This window comes from Mya arenaria, chromosome 10, assembly GCF_026914265.1.
Source record: "Mya arenaria isolate MELC-2E11 chromosome 10, ASM2691426v1".
NCBI lineage: Eukaryota > Metazoa > Mollusca > Bivalvia > Myida > Myidae > Mya > Mya arenaria.
In genome coordinates, this window is record NC_069131.1 from 48,790 (window position 1) to 71,614 (window position 22,825).

The window sequence follows — 22,825 nt, forward strand, 5'->3', positions numbered from 1 at the left end:
TATTTGCGTTTCGTTTGTGACATGTACCCATATATTCTAATAAAATAATATGAAATAGTTTTTGTTTGAGAATTTATTGATAAATAAATATATTCTCATATTTTAAATATTTATTTGTTTCTATTCGCGATTCATATAAGATCGCACTCGCCTTTTTCACACAAGCCGCTTTGGGCCTTCAGCTAAAACAGTGTGTGTATACCACGTGCTAAATTGGGTCATAAATGCTACGTCGGAAGGCAACATTTTGCTTCGAATGAAGGCTTTAAACAAAGATAACATACTAGTTATTCACCATTTTAAATGGAACCTAGCGCAGTCTACGCCGCTTAAAGAGCACCGCATTATTTTACAAGATTTTGATTTAGTATTCTTAAAACACCGTTTCACAAAACCGCCACCTGATGGAGCACTGGCAAAACATTATTTTGGAAACATGTTTGTCGAAGTGTTTGAGAAAACTAATAACTTTATCAAACTCCAGTAATATAACGAAGACGGGGCTCTTTAAGCGGCATAAACTGACCATAGTTTCATTTAAAATGGTAAAGATAAACAAAAGTTATCTTCATTCGAAGCAAAATATTGCTTTCGTTGTAGAATTTATGACGTTATTCATCACGTGTTATACCCATACTGATAACAATGTATAGGTTGGACAGGGGAGTGCAGCTTCATGAGTATTAAAAAGGGAAATCAGCATTATATTTGAAGTTGAAAGGATAGGGTTTGGTTTGTTAATTAGACCTTATTTCACCAATATACATATTCGGCTAAATGAAAGGAATTTGTGGTAAAGAACTATCAAACACCATGGATCAAATCATCATTTTTCTCTATCTAAGACGATGGAAATTAGTATGCTTATAAAAAATTATAATGACAAAAAGTCAGCATATTAACTCAACGAAGGAAATATTTTGCGGACTTAAGGTTTTAAAAATCAATGAGTAATAATAAAGGTATGATGATATCGCAGACTGACAGTCCTTACTTTAGAAAGACGTTGTATCTGTTAACTATGACTCTGTTTCATTGTTATACTACAAGCAAGTAAATCATTTTAAACCTATAGATAATACAGCTCCAACAGATTGACATGTTTCACTTTTAATTTTCTTAACCATTCTCCCTTTATTGCACGCACACTGTTTTAACCGTCTCCGTGGCCTAGTGGTAAAGCGTCCGCCTACGGAGCGGGAGGTCGTGGGTTCGATCCCTGGCCGCGTCATACCAAAAGACGTTAAAAATTGGTACAAGTAGCTCCCTTGCCTGGCGCTTGGCATTTAAAGGGTAGTGCTTGGAAAAGTGGTGTACTCAGTACTGGTTCAACCCAGGAAAGTTGTACCCCGTGTATCGGTGCTTTACACCGAGCACGTAAAAGAACCAAGGGGTCTCTTCGAAAAAGAGCTAGGGTATCGCACCCGGACTTCCTTGTATCCCACCACTGTCTCTACAGCGTGCTGTCCCTTCAGCAAAAACAAAGGACCCCGTTGGAAATAAGTGCTTGCACTTTCACGGGTTATCCTTGACCGCAAGGTCAAAAGAAATACATACACATACATACAACATAGAGGAGAACGACGTTATAACATTGAACGACAACTGAATGGAGTAGCTTTAGAGTATATGATAACAGTTTATTAGTTTTGGCATTTGCAAATTGTTTCTCTGAAACTGTAATGAAATAGGATGACGTTAGCCTTTCATACATCTAAAAACAATATGAGATTCAACTCTACCTCATTCAACGAGCGGGCACTGTCCTTATTGTCGGGTGGTGGCGGTTGTGGAGGAGGTACCATATCTGTCTTGACGTGCTCCCGCAGGCGGTCTACCTGTGACCTTATCGTAATTTATTATACAATATGTTTTCAAAGAAGACATTTTAAAACCTAACTTATAAGGATTTTTTCTTTTGAAATAGCCGCATTGTATAGATTAAGTGTCTTTACTGAGACCATCTTGAGTTCAGAGCCTTCAAAGGCTTGTAGTGTTCTTTTTTAACCACGGATCTCAGTCATATTGCAGATAAATTCGAATACATGTTACAGATATTAATGCAAGTTTAATATTTGTTTCGATTATTCTGTTTATTTTTGGACATTTTCGGTTATTCACTTAGTAGGTACAACAACAATCACAAAACATGCAACGTAACATTCATACATACGTTTTTAACTGTGTCGTTAAAATAGGTACTGTACAAATATCCATGATTTCAAAGTAAGGAAAAATAGGAAAGAGAAAAATAATAAACATGCAATCATATCACATATTGTCAACGTAATTATATTGAACTACCATTCTATTACAATACTATTATAAATGTAGTTACAGTAAAAAACGTTCTACAACTGTCTTAGGCTTTATACAAACCCTGGCACTGTTGCAACTACTTCTTTTACAATGGTATGTATTTTGTGTTTAAATACTGAAATTATTATTTCCAAACGCTAACAAAACAAACATACTAAGTACGACAATATTTGAATCAATGGGATACACTTTTTGTAAAATATGTTGTAGCAAAGCTTGTATTTTATTACAATCCCCAAACAGATGAAGCAGAGTTTCCTCGCAGCGTTCACAGAAAGAACATAGCTTATCATCAACTAATTTCATTTTATAAAGCAGCGATTTTGTTGGTAGTTTTTTGTGAATTATTCTTGTCTGTAACCATTGAATATATGAGTCTCTTGTGCAATAGAATACATAACTATATGCGGGGGGGGGGATTACAACATTTTATTATTCAAAGGGAAGTGTTTTGTTTTGATAAAGGGGAAGTTACTACCCAGAATTTTAAAAGTTGTTCTAAACGTTGACATTTTCACTCCTTATTTTGCAGTGAAAATATCAAATTTATTTTTACACTGTTTTTTTCACTGATAATACTTCATTTTTCATCGAAAAGCATGACAGAAACAGTAAAACTAACAAACTAAATCGTAGCCAAAAAGTCACTGTTGTCTGTAATGTGACTTATTGTTATGCTATCGCTATCCGATTGCACCGCTGTTATAAAAAATAAAATATCAGTATTTATCCACCATATTATTATCTTCAATTAGTACTAATGCACGAGCAGAAATGTCAGCTATATTGTGCATATATATAGTTTCTCTCAAAATCAGGTATAGAGTGTGCATGGCTCCAATGGTTTGGTAATTGTTAATTTAAGAAAGTCAAAATTAACATGCAAAAATGCTGTAACTTAAAACTACTACCCAGGAACTGTATTCAGGAACACTCTTAACGAGGTAGATTAATTGCCAATGTCCATTGTCTAACTTTACTCACGCTTCAGAAGCATGTAAATATTCAGGAACATGGTTCTCATGTTCTTCAAAGAACCATGAGGATAAGCACGAGACAGAGAACACTTCCAAGCTATCTAGACAGCTACTTCAGTGAACTAGTTGTTTGCCATTTCGAAGGTCATAAATTGCTCCATTATCAATGTTTATTATCATACATATGAGCAGCTAGCCAATACAGAGAAAAGGGCGAATTCGCGTCATCGATAGAAATAGCGATTAACTTACGAACTTCCCTCAATTCTGCATATTATTATCGTCAACAAAATCCTAAGAATATTTACTTTGTTAAAAATGGCCGCGTTACGTCTACAGGAAATGACGATTAGTCTATACTCGTAAAATAAGTACCGTTTTTTCTTGATTTTTTTTGTGCTGTGACATTTAATAATTGTTTTCGTATACACAATTTGTTAATTTTGCTAAAACAAAAATATTTTGTTCTTGTTTTGCTCAATAAAGTGAATTCTGTATAACTTCTGACTTCGTTTCGCTGTGGTAGCCACCCTTTACTTCATTACACAAAACTACGTAACACATTCGAATTCATACGCGCATTTGACAGATGGCGGTAAATTCAAATTGAAACCGAAAAATAAAAAGGAATAATTAAATAGGCAGTTATATAATAAATGGAATATTACGATTAAACTTATTTTCTGGTGACCTGCATCACAACTCGACGTGATACAGGTCACCAGAAAAACATCCTATCATAATAACCCATATTTATTTTACATCGAATTCAATCATTAGGATGTCTTTCTTGAATAGTTTCATGTAACTGGCGTTATCTTACAAATCAATCAATTTGTTAAACTAAGTTGTAAAAGATTCTTCTTAAATACCGGCTCTGGGCTTAGTAAAAACGGGTATCAAATGGGATCATGTTTTATGCGTACTGTATTCAAACATTGAACGTAATGACGAGCAACTATATATATATATTATTTGTTTTGTGGTTCAGCTATATAAGGCAAGACACCCGATCATAATATGTAAAAGTGTTCGCTTACCATTTGCCGTGCGATATTACCTTAACAGGAATATTATTCTTGTTTACATTTTTAAATTTAGAGTGGTATTTTTGTCAAAATGATTTTCGGTGACTGCTTTTGTTTGATTTCATAAAAATATGAAAACGACGTTATTTAAATCAAATATAGTCATTGACTTGAAAGGAACGAATAGCATTTACGTTGGTTATTGTTAAAGAATGATAACTTATTTAGTAAAATTGTCATTTCAAGACTCGATAAAATCTATGTTATCAACAAAGTTGACCAAAACCAATTTAATTTGACACCATACTCTTCCTAAACCTGAATAAGGCGACGCTTTCTTAACTTTATTTCCATGTTACACATTAAATTTCTTAAACGAAGAAAAACAACTTAGCTGTCCATTTCATCATATTTATTTTTGTTCATTTACATTTAAAAGGTTTAAAATGTTTGGCGAGACTCCCCTTTCACATATATAAATATCTGGGCCAAATTGACCACAGCACAACTTTTTTAGGCCCAAATGGCCATAGCGCAAAAAACTAATTTTGGGCCCACTTGACCCAAAATGAATTTTGAAATAAAATGGTCCGAAAATGTTGACCCGATTAAAGGCCAACTGGTCACCTGCCAAACTTTGGCGTCTTCCATGGCGACCTACCCCAAAGCCTCAGGGTTGAAAATAAGCAATCAATTATTGCAGCAGTTAAACAATACAATTTAGTTCAGCTCAGCAAATATGCAAATCAGTATCAACTATCAATTACAAGTATTCATTCTTTAGCAAATGTAAGTGAATTCCGTCACGGAAAAGCAATGTTCGGAAAGCACTTTAAAATGGTTAATGATAAATTTGCTTAAGATTTGGATAGAAAAGGTGCTGCCGAGCGCTAACCAATAGAAGTATGGCGTACTTAGTACAACGGGTATTGACGCGGTGTTCAACGTACAAAACCCTTTCAACAAAAGCAAGGTATCATGATAATTTACACATTCTGCTTAGGAGACACAAAATACATTTTTTCATATAGTCTATGGGAGCCTCGCCGGACTTGGATTCTTCGGGGTATTCGTCTGGCAACTTCTAATGGCCGTTGCGCACATTGAACTTTCTGCACTGGGTCGCCAGCTTCCCCGGTTTTACGTCATTCAATAGAGCGATGGTAATGGCAAAACTGAAATATTCGAACAACACAACAGAAGAGAGCAACTATTTACATCGAAAAATGATTATATAATGCGTTTTATGCTAATGTTTGTATATTAAGCGTACCGCTCGGCTGCCTAAAATATGCAGGGGGGTAGGGTGGGTTTTTTTAAATGACGATGAAATTAATTCCATAACTTTTAACACACCTTGTACTGACGATGGCTTGATTCGAAAGAAAGCTTTACCACAAAGGATTATTACTTGTAAAGCGAGAATTAACTTGACCAATAGAAAATTAGAAGAGCGATAAACAACTCATGCGAATTGACCCTACGTTGACCTTCGGTTAATAACAACTAACATTTCACTTGTTGATAACCTCGGTTACTCGACATGAGTAACCGGAATTATCAACAAAGTTGACCAAAACCAATTTAATTTGACACCATACTCTTCCTAAACCTGAATAAGGCGACGCTTTCTTAACTTTATTTCCATGTTACACATTAAATTTCTTAAACGAAGAAAAACAACTTAGCTGTCCATTTCATCATATTTATTTTTGTTCATTTACATTTAAAAGGTTTAAAATGTTTGGCGAGACTCCCCTTTCACATATATAAATATCTGGGTCAAATTGACCACAGCACAAATTTTTTAGGCCCAAATGGCCATAGCGCAAAAAACTAATTTTGGGCCCACTAGACCCAAAATGAATTTTGAAATAAAATGGTCCGAAAATGTTGACCCGATTAAAGGCCAACTGGTCACCTGCCAAACTTTGGCGTCTTCCATGGCGACCTACCCCAAAGCCTCAGGGTTGAAAATAAGCAATCAATTATTGCAGCAGTTAAACAATACAATTTAGTTCAGGCTCAGCAAATATGCAAATCAGTATCAACTATCAATTACAAGTATTCATTCTTTAGCAAATGTAAGTGAATTCCGTCACGGAAAAGCAATGTTCGGAAAGCACTTTAAAATGGTTAATGATAAATTTGCTTAAGATTTGGTTAGAAAAGGCGCTGCCGAGCGCCAATGTGAAGCGAAGATAATCTGAGCTGAACTCCCAAAGAACAAATTTGGGGCGGCAGCACAAGGGGAGCCCCGCCTTCTTGATACGAGATGGTAGCTTTCAATATGATCCGCATTATTCTACTAAGCAGCAGTTCGTATATAACTGTTATATTTCAGGCAAAGTGAGTTTTAGCTTAGCGTGTTTCTGATACAAATTGCCAAATTTTGGTTGAATAACTCGTTGCCATCGTCTGTTAAATGGACGCCATCTTGCAATAGATACTTGGTTGAAATATTGTGGGCAAAGAAGCACCCCCATTTCTTTGAAATGTAATTTTTGCAGAAGCTGTTCAGGCGCCTTTTAGCGTTATACATAGCAATGTGATTTTTTGAATAGCGCCATGTTAATCTAGGTAAAATTTGCGAGAACACAACTATGGTACCAGGTAAGATGTTGCCAATATTATCTACCAGCATCTTAAAATGCTTTATAAACTCAGAAATTTTTATCCTTCCAATATCATTCCCGCCGCAATGCATAATGATCATGGCTGGTGGCTGGCACATGTTTACGCGTTTCAGAAGGTTAATCTTTCTTTCCATTTCCTTAATGCCTAAGCCCCCGTAACCCTGCCACCACAACTTGCATGACTCCATTTTCAAGTTAGGATCAGACATCCACGCATGCATGAACGCGTTCCTGACGATAGATGACCCCACAACCCATACCGTGCTTAGGAGAACCTAAATATGAAAGAATATACAAACAAACTTAAAAATTGTTTCCGATCAATTGAAAGTAATCAACGATATGAGAGAAATGATCAAATCATAGGTACTGCGAATTCTAATGAAACAGTATACATGTACTATTAAAACCCATTAAACTTCTTCACATGCCAGATAGTAGTGCAGCCTAACGGAACGGCGGTTATTACTACACACTAAATTAAAACGTTAATTTAAACAGGGCAATGACTGTGTGTTGCCGGTTTTGATGTATGATTTATAAGCCTCTGACTTCCATCGACCCGCGGCCTTAATAATGTCAACAGGGCAGCCTACCAAAGCGGCGGTTGTTGCTGCACCTATTCTAAATGAATGTGTATTATATTTAGAATACTCAATGTTTAATGTAGAGAGGCACTTTTTCAATATAGCTGAAAATTGACCGCGTGTCAATGGTTTGCCATCCAGATGACAGAGCAAGGGGCCTCTGATTTTGGGCCGTCTAGCAATAAACTGCCTCATGGCCAACACAGGGCATGTATTCTTAGTAGCCTTCGGGATTTTTATACTATGGCCACGGGATGTTTGGTCTGTTTTGGAACCCCTTATATTCACAATGAGAGCATTTTCTGGCGAGGCCAAAAACACGTCATCAATTGCAACTACCCTATTTGTTAGCTCTTGTGTTGTAACAGTGATTTCACCGACCCGGAAAAAGCCAAAAAAAGCTAAGCTGAAAGCAGCGGATAACAACTGACTTTCATAATGATTGGTGGTAACAAAAGGTAATACTCCAATTATTTTTTCTAGCAAGCCCAACGTTATAGGCAGCCTTGTTCTAGAGGGCGGTTTGCCTTTTTGGATGCCATTAAATAAATGCGATTAACAATGTAATTTTCTGTGGCGTCTGGGTGACCGAAAAGCTTGCATTGGCATACAACCGCACATTTGTAGAGCTTAATGGTATTGTATGTTAGCTTTTCTAAAGAAAGGTATGACAAAAACATGACAATATGATCGACCTCCGGTGGCCAAGTATCCGGGTATTGATACATAAATCGAAAATCCCGAAACCTTTTAAGCCCTACATTATATGACTCCAGTGTGTTAACTGACAATGACGACGATATTAGTCGTCTACTTTCATTTCTGAGATCAGCGACAGAAAATTTTCTGGCAATTGTTCTTTGCGGGTAGCTAAAGGTGCTAGCCGGTAAAATCTCTGCCACTGTTTGCGTGAAATGGAATCAGCAATTTCGTCTGCATGTGTATCAATGTGCATTGCCTTAAAGAAAATATTAAACTGCATGCATTTCAAAACAAATCTTCTCACTAGCTTCATGACCCGCTTTGACTTTGCTGTTTGCTTGTTTATTATAGAGACTAGCGCTAAATTATCTATACGAAAAATGATTCGCTTATTTGCCAACAGCGGCGCCCACAAGTAAACGGCTAAAACAACTGGGACCATTTCGAGAAATGTGATGTCCTTCATGACATTATCTTTTATCCAGTGCTTGGGCCATTGAAAGAAAGCCCACTTGCCGTTGAAAAAACACCCACAGCCCAACTCAGCGCTACCCGCACTGTCGGTAAAGAGTTGCAAGTTTTCATTTTCATACCAATCCTTTTCAGAAATGGGACAAAGGCCGTTAAATTCTGACAAAAAACTAAGCCACATAAGAAAGTCTTCGCGCATGCCTTGCGTTATCCTTAATTTGTAAAATTTAATTTCCAATCCAGACATAGAGTCATAAAAGCGCCGTAAAAAAGCTCTACTCGAGCGAATAGCTTGGCCAAAGAAACACAATTTTCCTACCAATGACTGAAGATTACCTAATGTGATTTTTTTCTTGTTAACATAACGTGACAGCAAGGACTTCAATTCCTCAATTTTAACGAGTGGGATCCTTATAATAACTTTGCAAGAGTCGATCTCAAGGCCAAGGAATATTAAAACAGTTGTGGGTCCTACGCTTTTCTCTTCATTTATCGGGACACCAATTCCGTTGCAAATTGTATGAAATGTTTTTAGTAATATACCACAATCGTTTGTTTCATCGGGCCCGCCAAAAATAAAATCGTCTAGATAGTGGTCAAGAGATGGTAGTCCTGATAATGTTTTTACAAGCCAATGGATAAATGTTGAGAAAACCTCAAAATAGAAAGGGGCGCAGCTGACACCGAACGGAAGATTAAGGTCGATGTATATTGCCCCTTGTACTTTCATTCCCAGTAAGTTAAAATCACACGGATTAATAGGCAATAGCCGAAATGCTGATTTTATGTCTCTTTTAGCCAATAAGCAATTTGGGCCTAAATCGAGAATCATATCAACCACCTTATCGAATGACGTATACGACACAGTTTTAATTTTATCTTTAATACCCCCATTTATACCACCGGTTTTTCTCGGAAAGCTGAGATGGGTAATAAGACGGTGCCCTCCGTCCGATTTTGGGACGAGCCCTAATGGCGAAATATGGAGATCTGAAAAGGGTAGCTCAGTGAAAGGCCCTGCCATTCTGCCTGCTTGAATTTCTTTATTAATTTTATCTAAAACAATTGCCGGATTAACTTCAGCGGACTTTAGATTTTTTGAGTCAAAGAATTTCCGCTCTCCATAGTATCCTAGCTCGAAACCATGTTTAAAACCATTTTCTAATAACTTTGCGTGCTCTCTATTTGGGTATTGTAAAAGAAAAACCGATAATTGTTCAACATTAACAGGTGAGTAGCCAGGGGATTTTAACTTTTGATATTCAATAACGTGGTCTGCCTGATTGGGGGAAGCGAGAGTACTGCTTAAAGGCGGAGCGGAAGTAACCGCGGTTGAAAGCGGGCCGCGCGTGGTAGGCTGCGCCACGGAACTGTGCTGGGCCACTGTTGTGACTATAGCCTCTTCCATTTGAAGCACAGTACCTAGAAGGGTGATGATTGTTACATATCAGGCAAGAATGTTGATATTTGCATGCTGTGTTGTAACATTGCCTGTAATTATAATCAAAACATTTGGTGGAATTTTGTTTTCCTACATTATTCACGACAGCGAGTGACGGGCCCATAGACAAAAGCAACAACTCATTGTCAATTTTACCAAATGAAAAGCTCAATGGGTCAAATGAGAGGCGCATTCTAAATTGCTGGTCATATTCGAGCCAGCCAAGTCCAGCAAATTTCTTAGCTGCCAGCCTTATATCTCGCCCGTATTTCAGCAACTCTTGGGTTTTATTAGGGTGAGCGGTTAAGAATAAAGAGCTATATACAAAAAAGGCGTCGGTCCATTGTTCAATGTTTGATATTTTGGACGTATTTGGTTTGGCTCTAAGCGCAATTTCGCCGTTCGGGCCTATTGATAATTGTTTCACATCATCTAGAGCGCTTACGGGTTTATCTTGGTCTAATAATTGAGCAAAATCGACATAGCTACCAGAAATAATCTTAGATTTAATGGAAGCCGACACTGAGTCTCCCAAATGGCTGTGTATGCTTGGCGACATATACATGGTTGCATCCTGCTCTAAAGGTACATTAACTATGGGGGTTATACCTTGCTCACAATGTGCCTGATTCACCAAGGGCGTAGTAAACTCCGGGCTCTGGCTTTGGGCGGCCTGCACGTCCGAATACCTCATGGGTAGCGCGTCGCTGTATGATGTGGCACTAAATGTCGCGGCGCTTGTCGGTGCTCCTGACGGCTGAGCCACGTGGCTGGCAGGCGGTGCGTTCATGGTGTTCACCTGTGTGCACGTGGACTGTGTCCCTGTTACCGGCGTGGCCGTCTCGAACCTGGCGCGCTTGGCCGTCTGCAGCTCGTGTATGATATCGCGAAGATCCGTCTCAGATATGTCAATAAATCGAAAAGAAGAGTAAACAAGGAAATGACAGCATGATTAACCATTAGCGAGTAAATCTATTTTAACCACAGCTTATATCACTTACAGTTCTTATAGTTAATATTTACTTTATGACAAGGCCGGAGCCACTAAATCACTATTGCATAATAAATATACTTGTCCCACACAGTTATAAATTTTAATTTCCCCTGAGCTGAAAAGATGCATATTGAAGTCAAGTATTGAAAACAAAAACCCGAATGACAGAACGCGTCCTCTCAGCTCAGATAGTTAAGCGGGAGCTATCATTACCATACAGCTTTACAGTAACAAACCAAGGTATAGTTACCGGTGACCACGTGCGCTCTGTCAAAAACAGCTGAGCAAATATCGATCATGACTAGACATATGAAAACCAATAATAATGTGAAGCCGATAAATATAACATATCACTTATAAAATTAATTTTGACGAAGCAATATAATTAATATCAAATAGTTGTAATATATACATATTTTTTTTTTTAAATGACGATGAAATTAATTCCATAACTTTTAACACACCTTGTACTGACGATGGCTTGATTCGAAAGAAAGCTTTACCACAAAGGATTATTACTTGTAAAGCGAGAATTTACTTGACCAATAGAAATTTAGAAGAGCGATAAACAACTCATGCGAATTGACCCTACGTTGACCTTCGGTTAATAACAACTAACCTTTCACTTGTTGATAACCTCGGTTACTCGACATGAGTAACCGGAAATATTTCGTTGACCCTGATGATCTAAGCAATTGTGCTCACGTTTTATATTGTTTGTCATAAACGTAGTTCCTAGAACATTAAGTAAATCAAGGATCGTGTATAAATAAAATAATTATGAATGCGTTACAGAGTTTAGTTTTATACCAGAGTCTTGAGCATGTTGCATATGCATATTTAGTTATTTATAAACCAATGATATAAATCTGTAAATTTGGCAAGTCAAGTCAGTCAAGTCAATATTGTATTGGCAAATACATGAAATACATTACCATAACACTGAATAAACAAGCATGGTGGTGAAATTTCCAATAAATCAGAATACATATAGTATAATATTTTGGAGAAAAGTATGCAAACTATATGGGTTGCTAAGATTATCTTCATAATTAAGCATATCATTATTTAAGTCATTTATTAACATGCAAATGTATTATCCTCGCCGTTTAAAAGCTTGATATAAATAAGTTGCGGTTTTGTTGATGATATTTACATTTGTTGTTTACAATAATGTTACAAATTTGAACAAACATGGCCAAAGTGTATAATTCTTAATTTGAACTTGAAAACAACACAAAACTCCACAATCAACACACTACATATTTCTAGCACACCGGATAGGCATTTCCGGTGAATTCAGCCGTGCTGGAAAACTCCATCTGGCATCCCCCCATGCCAGATGACTCACGCGCTGTGACGTAATAATTTCATTTTCTTTTATTAAACACTTAATGTAACCATAGTTATAGGATTTCAATAGATGAATTCGATTAACTTTACAAAAATATTCCTTAAAAACAAAACAAAATAACCCTTAAAAGACGTGATTTCGAAGGAACTTATTGACGTATGCGGTGAATACAAATTACTGCGCGTCATGACGTCAGTAAACATCATCGCACGCGCTTTTTGGAGAAAAGTACAAAAACGCGCTTTCTTATGTATTTTCTTCTCAAAAAAATATCTATCATGTGTGTACGTTCCGGATAGAAAAATCCGACATTCGGGCACGCTGCGTAGCCGGTAACTCGGCAAGCCTCGTTACCTGGCAACGCAGGTGCCCACGGGTCGGATTTTTTTATCCGGAACGGGAACACATGACAGATATTATTAATATAATCAAGTCGTATTACAAATAACAATGGACTCATGTTTTTTTTCGGCAGGAAATGGAGTTTTGTCATGAATCACTCAGATCATAATGCATATTTCACAAATGAAATTGACAAGGAAAACATGAAACCTCAGTTTAAAAATTCAATCAGATGTGATTTGTATTTTATTCTTATTTTATTCATGTGCCGAACGTTCTCAGTAAAATTCATTGCTCGAAATATCAACACACTGACACTGTACTGATCATAAATTTGTCATTATTCACGAAATCTCATCAAATACTTACAGTATAAAGCAAATTGTTGTTTTCGGTCTATCTTTTAAGAAAATTAAACACATTGCTCCTTCAAGAAATGTTCGTTGAGATGAATTATTTGCCGTTGAATTCAGAAACGTTTTTTTGGGTTACTACCGCTTTTACTTTAAATAAATATATATATGCTATACATCGACACAATTCATATATGTTAGACTTTAAGTATGGGTATTTATTGATTAAAACCATTGTTTGGTTATAATTTGAACACGTTCATTAATGAAATAAAGATAATTATCAAACAACGGTTTTAAAATACTCGAATAAAACAGCTCTCATCGCAAAGGGGGTGATTCATTGCAACTGAACCAAGATGGTGCACACCAATATTTCTTCTCTTCTCTGAGTTGTGGAAAGACGCATTCAATGATGAGGATAAATGCCCACAACCTTTGGACTCTTTAATTCTTCTTTAAAACTGCACGCAGACCTTAAAAATTCCAAACGTTTTACAGACTGAACAAATGTTCAAAGTGAACAAATAACTGTCCCTTGCCAATACACATTATATAAAATCGACATAAGTTATATACTTATTTTTTTAATGAAAACGGCTTATTACTATTATTACTACCGGCAATCGTATCTCTCCGCCATATATCGGTAACTGACGGATTTTTTGAAACACACTTAAAAATAAAAGGTTCACTATTCTTCTTGACTGATATATACAAACTACATTCTTCCTGTTTCCTCAGATATCGAGGATGAAGGCGGCCGTGCTGCTCACGTTGCTGCTTGTTTTTAGTCTCGCTTTGGCGACCACTTCCGTGGTGCAGGCCGCTGACAACAGTGATAACGGCAAAAGTGACAACGATGGAGGTAATTTTAACAATGACTTAAATATTATTTGAGTTGAAGGATAAGCCTATCTTTGTATCTCGTTATATATGTTTTATTTCATAATTACTAGACCTAACCTTAACCTTAAGGTCAAGGATTACTGTTATATCCGATTACTTTGAAATTTATTTTGTGCATTTAAAGGCAATATTATTTCAAGTCATGCATGTTGTGTAACATTTCCTTATGTGTGACCACGGAATTAAAAAAAACGGAAAGATTATTTCACTTATATTTTTTCATTTTTAATAATAAAAGCAATATGCATCACACAAATTGATTTAAAAAAAACAAAGGTTGTTGTTGAAGAAGTCTTCTCTGGAAATGTACTAATGTATAGCCCGAAAATAAGTGAAGGTATTTCTAACTAATCTTCAGAATGTGTGAGTTAAATGTTGGAAAATTGCTCCTTGAGTTTAAACATGTCTTGTAGTTGTTAAATAAAAAAATGAAAGGTGAAACTTCCCAGTAAAAGCATCTTATCCAATATCACAATGTTACTGCCATCTTCTTTTTTTCAGACAAAATGTAGGCAATTGTAAGTTTGTCTTTTATCTTTATAAACAGCAACATGAAGTGCAATAAAATTATGATTTAACATGTATTGTTTTTCTTAAGATGTCTTCTAAAAAAACGATCAGAAATTTTGAAATTTACATATATAGCTACAGTACCAAAAACAAGAACATGTGGCTTTTGGCAACCGCTCTGTTACTGTACCATTGTGTTTGGTTGATTTATGTAAACCAATGAATATATATAACCCAATATCGTGTATCGAATGTTTCCGTCGAAATGGCGATTAAACGATGCACAGGTCGATAAGCACAGCCATCACTACGCCACTATTGGATAATTAACTTGCCCCCAGAATAACATATTTCGGTGTTGTACACCTTACAACATTCACATGTGTTTTACCAATATTATTGAAAAGGTTCATTTGCTTCGGCTTAAAAATATAAATCGTTAAATAACTTGTAGAAAAAATGTCACATAACATGAAAGATAAACCATAAACTAAAAGGCTACATAGTAATATAAAAAGAAGTCAAGCGGCGGTAGGATTCAAACTGGATTCGTAGTCCAAAACACAATCGTTTGACAATATCAATTGATAACAGCTTCAATTCTTGTAAACATTTGAAAGATAATGTTTATTGTGTATGGGTTATGTACATAATATTAAACACAATTATGACGTTGTTCGCTATGACGGGACTGGGGATTACCGCCTTTTATAAATATTTATTTATTTATCAATTTATTTATCGTCATGACACACAAATAAGTTGCTAGCTTATGACATATATTATTCGACACATCAGTGTCCTAACCTAGTTGTATTATCACACACATAGCTGTCACGTATTTATTAATTGGCATTCTGCGGACTAAATGGTTCCCACATAAATGTTGCATAAAACATTTGAATATATACGGAAAAAAGGGTTGAATAGATCAAATGTGTAAAATAAGTAAAACGTGAGTTTAATAAGTTATAGTTAAACATGCTAATCAATGTTGTTTTATCTTTAACAGGCACACAATTCTCTTTGGGATACCGTGAAGGTAAATATATATCATTAATAATGCAAAGCCTTTAATTCGTTGATGAATTGTTCAAACTTGACCGTTCAAATAATATACACACATCATAAATAACGATGATTTACAATTCAGACTACTTCAGGCTTTATTAAACACTATTAATAGGTTTATGATTGGTTGTTGCCCTCAATCATGCGCTTATCGCCTGGCCGCAATAGCTCGAAACTTCTTAAGCCTAACAGGCTTAAGTTGTTTATTTTATTAGCCCAAATACGTACTTAAATTGAATTTTGATAAATGAAAAATATTTCATTTTGATTATCATAAAGCTACATGCATCGCAGAAATACCCGGAAGAGTTTAAAATTGACAATAGATGAATTTGTTTTCAATTTCTTTTGAAAATAAAACAAAAACTGCAATGAAAAACTGCAATGAAATTACAGTATTGGTAAAATTTGCTTTCTTTTATATCGGGAAGAGACATTTGTTTTTAATGACGTCATGATTTTATTGTTGCAGGTCGTTTTGTCCACATTTTTGTCAAAAAATGTTCCCAACCGTACCGAGATTGGTCAATATATATATATATATATATATACTAGAGTTTTATAAAAAAAAGTGTTCTTGTTGTGGTAAATTTTCTATCACTTTCAATCACCATCTTGCAATTTTGACCTTGACCGCGCACTCTGTTTTGTCTTGAATGTAAGAAGCGTTTTCATTGGAGAGCTTTCGATTGACTTTGCTGGTTGCTTCATATGATACAAATGCGTCATTTATTTATTTCAACAAAGTGAATGAAAAGTGAAAGATAGGTTAGTGGAAATATGAACTTTATTCATAAATTGGCTCCCTTGACAACACGATTGTTTTTATTAAACATTTCCAGAGAGAACAGTGTAAATAAGATGTATTTAAACAATCACTGTTTGAGCCATAAATCCCAAACGAATTCCTATATATATATAAATATACTATGCTATAGAAAATTATATTGGTGTACTGTTGCTTCGGATGTACGGCATTATGATTTTGGCAACAGTGCAAGAACTCTTTTATACAATACTTTTAAACATATCTGTTTAGTCAAAATTAATTCCCATTCATTAATCTTTGCATAAAGTAAGCTTGTAGGAAATAAGCAGTTATATACTGAATAGAAATTTAAATATCTCAGAGAAAATGTTCATGATCAAAGAGCTAAATTTTTACTGCATATCCCATTTTATGTTGACATTAAAATGCCTTCCATTTTCATCCCTTCAAACCACGCTATCGGTCGGGGAATATTCTGAATCAATGATGGCTCTTGTTATTAACAAGTCAACTGATTTTGTATTGCGAGTCAGATCCGTTTTCCATATATATTGTCCGAACTTGACAGCATATCCGAAATATATATATCCAATAACATTCAAAAAGGGAACGCTTTCTTTATATCAAATATCGCAATAATAAGATAACCTTTTGAATGCTGATATATAGCGTTACACTAGAACAACATATTGCGCGTAAAAGAATGGAACTAAAAATAAAAGCACATTTTCAGTCTATTATAAAAAAAGAGAAATCGAGCTTATAATCTTGATAGCCGTTTTGGGAAAGAAACATTTTTTGTTCAGGCTTTAATAACCACATTACACATTTTGCATACTATTTCCTTATAACATCATAAAGTATATTTAATTAGCACTCCCTGATTAATGCTTAATTACCATACTCGTATATGATTTTTTTATAACGAACTATGCACAGTCAATATTTAGTTTCATAAAAAAACAAGATGTATCTTTAAGTCAAAGATTATGCATGCGTTTTAATAATGTTGTATCATTTTTCTTTTTCAGTGAAAGGCAGAAGATATCAACTTGGAATGGATTTATACCAACCTGTACATAAACTATATGTAATAAAGCAAATGAAATTCTAACAGTCTGCATGTTCATCGAAACTATTCAAACACTATTTACTTAGAACGAAGACATCTTACTGGAATGTGTGTATAAGCGCCTTGCATAGTGTTTTATCAGACGACTGCCGTAAAAGCGTCCGTTTTAGGTACGGAAGGTCCCGGGTTTTATCCAAAATCCTGTGATTCCGAAATACGTAATAAAGGTACCAGAAGTTTCATTGAAATGCATTCGGCAAAATAGTGTTAAACTTGAAAATATAAATATACCGTACTGGATAAACCTCGGAAAATTCTCTAAGGTAAATCGGTGCTTTACATAGCACGTTGAAGAATCAGGAGATATCAGGAGATATATTGTAAAAAGAGCTAGGGTGTCGCTGCCTTTTTCTTAATACCTAACTCTGGTTTCTTTACATCTGCTGATATTACTTGTGCCTTGAAATTGCGGTTACCCATATCACTTTTTGTTTTGCATTTAAATACAATTTTAGTCAATATTTATATGAAAAACGCAGCCAAACTTCAGAAGGCAAACTAAGGTGTATTCAATCAGGGAACCAAATGTTAGGTAGTTATTAAAATCGCTTTGACATCAAACTTTGTAGGCAGGTTGGTCGTGACCAGCAGATGAACCATATTGTATTTGATATCAGTGGGTCAAGGTCGCTGTGATCGTAAGCTTAATACGCAGTTTCCTATCAATATTTGAAAAACGCTGGGGCCTAGAGACCTCGAACTTGCCAGGGTCCCGCAAACATGACCAGGTATTTTAAGTCAATTAATATATTTGATTTAGATAACGTAGTATTAATGTATTTATGAAATCAAACAAAAACAGTCATCGAAAATCATTTGAGAAAAATACAACGTAACCAAGAATTATTATCTTACAGTTGGTATCGCACGCTAAATGGTAAGAGAACACTTTTACATATGATCGGGTGTCTTGCCTAAAATTGCTTAAGGGTAAAACTTGTCACAAAATAACTGTAAATGTAACCGCAAACAAAACAGATTAAAATTAAAATTGCTCGTCAATATGTTTAATGTTTGAATACATTACGCATAAAACATGATACCCATTGATGGTCGGCAGTATTTTTACATCATGTTGTCGTGTTGCGGATACTGAAAGTGTTGTAGATCAACGTCGCCTGTGTGATACGGATCAAAATCTGTTAATGCATTGTTGACGATCAGCAAAAGAAGTGCCTCAAACGTGTATTCACTTACGAGTGAGTATTTAGTATAATTTTGCCTTTGAACGGGGTTTGTCTATAAATATATATGCAAAAAGCTACAGAAACATGCTCAGTAGCAAAAAGTTTAACATAAACCCGGTTTAGTGGCAATGGGCAACGCCAAAGACATAGAACACAAATTCACAAACAAGAAACATAGAACAGCACACAACTCTACAAACAGCACAGTGCATAAATACTATATATATATATATAAATAATTGGTATGTTTATCAAGAATTGTTAGGTACCGCCTTGGAACGGTCAGTAAAATGTAAATTTACTGGGGGTTTAAACCAGTTTATGTGCACCAACCTCACTCTTATCCCAACAATTCTTAATAAAGATAAAACGCAAAAGATAAATCTTATCAAAGTATAAGCTTTTGGCTACTGAGCTTGTTTTTGTAGTGTTTCATGTAATGACTGGGAACACTTATTGCATTAAATACACGACTTAAGGCGTGATGGCGTAACAGCGAGGTCAGGTCATAATGCAACAACCAGGGCAGACCTTGATAAACTAAAAACAAACAAATTGAGTTCATCCACGTCACGTGCATAACTTCAAGATGTTAAGCTGGTATTTGCTTACTTTGAAGTTGTAGTTGCATATGGAAATATAGTTCTTTAAGCGCTGAAAAATAAAACATCGAGTGTTTGTTAGTCATTAAAAAGCAAATGTTTAGAGCGATCAGTAATACTATTTAATACCAATGATAGTGAAACATAGAAGACATGGCGCGATATGTTGGGTAGAACTCAAGTATGGTTAGTATGAATTGTTTTTAAAACAAAGAGCTAATGTCATAAATTATGTTTTGTTAGTAGTTACTTTTGATGATTTAAAATAATACATGGGGACATTTCTTCACTTAAGTTCAATGTTAATCATTTCCATTTAGAAGTTTACAAGTGAATATAATGGAAATAATTTGAAGAGTTCTTGCCTTCTTGTTTTTGATGATGAATTCCTTATAATGATATAAGGTTGAATATGGTGTCCATACATTACAAAACTTTCAGTGCTTTGATTTTACAAAAATTTGCAGAGTCATGTTATCTTTAACGCCGCTTTTTGCTGGCTACGGATGTTCCAGCATGTGACGTCTCTCTTTTAAAATATTAATTAGGTAATCATTTGGAAGTAAAGTTTAGCTAATACAAGTCCTTTTTATTTTTTACAACATTTCTTTGTTTGCTCCCGATTTTAGTACAAAGAAGCTTTCTACACAGTTTAAAACCTTTTATTTGCTAAGGCAGACTGTGTGTGATGTTCATAATTTCAAACATATTTGGCGTTTACCTATTAGTTTATTATAATTTCTTTAATTATTAAGATTCCTCTTTGATAAGATTTACGTTTTTACTTGTTCAGGATTGTTGGGATAAGAGTGAGGCTGTGCACGCAAACGGGTTTAAAAAAAGTTTATTTTACTGATCGTTAACACACCTAGTTTTTATAAACACACTTATTATAAACACACCTAGTTTTTATAAAGTATATATGCAAAACGTTGTTGATGGTGTGTTGTGCTGTTGTTCTGTGTTTCTTGTTTGTGATTTTTTTTACCCTGTGTCATTAAACAGAGTTTATGTTTAAACCTTTGGCTACTGAGCTTGTTTCTGTAGGTTTTCATATAAGCATTGTTATGTACAAACGTTTTTGAAGGAAATCAATAGGAAAAAGGAAGATTACTTTGCAACAATGAATGGCAAAGGTACAAGCAGGACGACCAAAACTACAAGAATACTTAAAATTGACATTTACAGTAACTTTGGCGTTTAATCTACATACACATGTATAAATATTATGTATCTTTTCGTTGAAAACATTTGTGCACATACAAGTTGGCAGGATTTTAACAAGACTTAATTTGAGAAAAAGGCAAGCCTAAAGATGTTGAAAATCTAGAGAAAATTATTGACTTGGACGGATTTTTACGATGTTTTATAAGTGAAATCTTTAGGAATAAAATGAATCCCGTGTGGAAGGTGTTATTTTAGACTAGATGAGATCCATGATCAAGCATTGGATGTAGTGAACTGTATGACCGCGTGACTCATAATTTTACTTGACCTTTACTTCATAAATACAATCAAGCGTACACAGACTACTTGACGATTGTATTGGCCTTGCCGATTCCGCTACTGCCGATATCCAGGACAATATCTTGAGTGTTTTCTTGACATAAAAAATCTTGGTTCTTTCTGCCATCACCATTATTAGAAGAACCACTAAAATTCTCTGAAATTATATTCAAACCCCTAAATTGGTAAAGGAAACCCGAGTTTTATACCGCGATGTTGATAAAATCAATAGAATATCCTTATGAATCAGCTGTTATTTCCAATTAACTGGTATCACATTTGAGGCCAAAAGAGTTGTTTGGTTTAAGTTTCATTTCTTTGTGCAATGGATAATTGAAGCCAATAATGATTTCGAAAAAGGAATTTCAATGGGTTCCCACAAAGTTTGCCACAATTTATATCCTTGAACATAGAGCAGTGAAATCACATACACACTGTTTTCACCCAATGCCGCATTTAAGCCGGATTTTTAATTTGACGACGTAATTCTAAACAAGTGACCTAGCCTTTTAACCAAGAAAATCCGTATCTGTTTTTACCAGAGAAATCGTTCAAACAAATAACCTGTTTAAATTTCATGAATACCAACAGGAACTGCCATTTGTGTGGGGAGAATGAACATTTTATGCATACATCAACTTTCCTTAAGTCCAAGGGACCTTAGTTTTTGACCCTAGATGACACACTAAAGAAGCAAATTATAGATCCGGAAAATAAATCATTGACTGTGGTGCTGACGGAAAATAAATCATTGACTGTGGTGCTGACGGAAAATAAATCATTGACTGTGGTGCTGACGGGTGAATGACGTATGTGCCAGTATGAAGCATGTACGAGTATGTATGTAAACCGACCAAATGTCAAATCAAGATATTATTTTAAATATCTTGCAGAAAAAAACAACAGCATTCTCTTGGTTAAAATTATATTTTACTTTGACGTGCCCAAGCTATCCTGCAAACAAAAACAATATAAAAGTTTCATGATTTGTTTTAATTATGACATTTGGTAACTAATTTCTAATATTTGACCTTACTAACTAGTCTTTGATCTTAGGTGAACCATATTCTTAAGAATTTTAACACGGAATCATAACGTTTGGGTAAAAAAGAAATGATTTTATGACATGGGAAAACATTTCATAAGATTAGACATAGTGACCTTGTGCTTGACCTGAGTTGACCCATATTTACAAGTGTTAAAGACACTATGCAGAGTCTAGTTTTGTGTCAATGTTTTATACAAATTGGATGAAAAGATATTGACTTTGTAACATGGAATAAAAACTTCAAACGCAAAATTATTTATGGCAGCTCCCGCCCGCCGTACAACAGGCGGCCAGGTTTTGCCCATCTAATAGCCAGTAATTTTCATTGAAAAATCCTGCTGACAAGCATTTCAGTGCGATAAAACATTAAACTTCCTTATGAAGTAAAACACAAGTAAAATGTTTGTTTTTTAGATTTAATGAAAACAATTTGTAGGATTGGCACAAGCTCATTCTTATCATAATTATTATTTAGCAAACATGATATATACAAGTATACATATATCATAAATAAAACGAACCATATATTATATTTCTATTTCACAAAAAGAATACAAAAATAAATTCACTTTTCTACAATACAAATCACATGGTCAACAAAGATATACAGGGAGCGTGGTACTCATGTGGTAATGGTTTAGGTACATTTAATGTATTACATAAACTAATACAATCATGGCAAAGAGAATCATACTACGTGCATTTTCAAAGTGAATAAATCGTATTTAAAAATAAAAAGTGATTGATATTCTACAAAAACAGCAATAGTGCTCAACATCTAAGGTACATGTACTTCAACACAAAACAATGCTATCTAGATGCAAACTTGAACTATTTCGTACAGTAAACACAGACAATGGTAGCATAATTCTACATGCAATATCGAC

General features: G+C 35.1%; 1 protein-coding gene across 1 annotated transcript in view; it reads right to left on the reverse strand.

Moving 5' to 3' along the window:
• The window catches only part of LOC128205894 (uncharacterized), a 60,829-nt gene that overhangs the window by 1,866 nt on the left and 36,138 nt on the right, over positions 1 to 22,825 (reverse strand). The window contains exons 7-8 of the mRNA XM_052907946.1: positions 10,771 to 11,059; positions 9,991 to 10,142 (exon numbers count right to left, since the gene is read on the reverse strand). Of these exons, the coding sequence (XP_052763906.1) occupies positions 9,991 to 10,142; positions 10,771 to 11,059 (441 nt within the window). The remainder of the gene's footprint in view (positions 1 to 9,990; positions 10,143 to 10,770; positions 11,060 to 22,825) is intronic.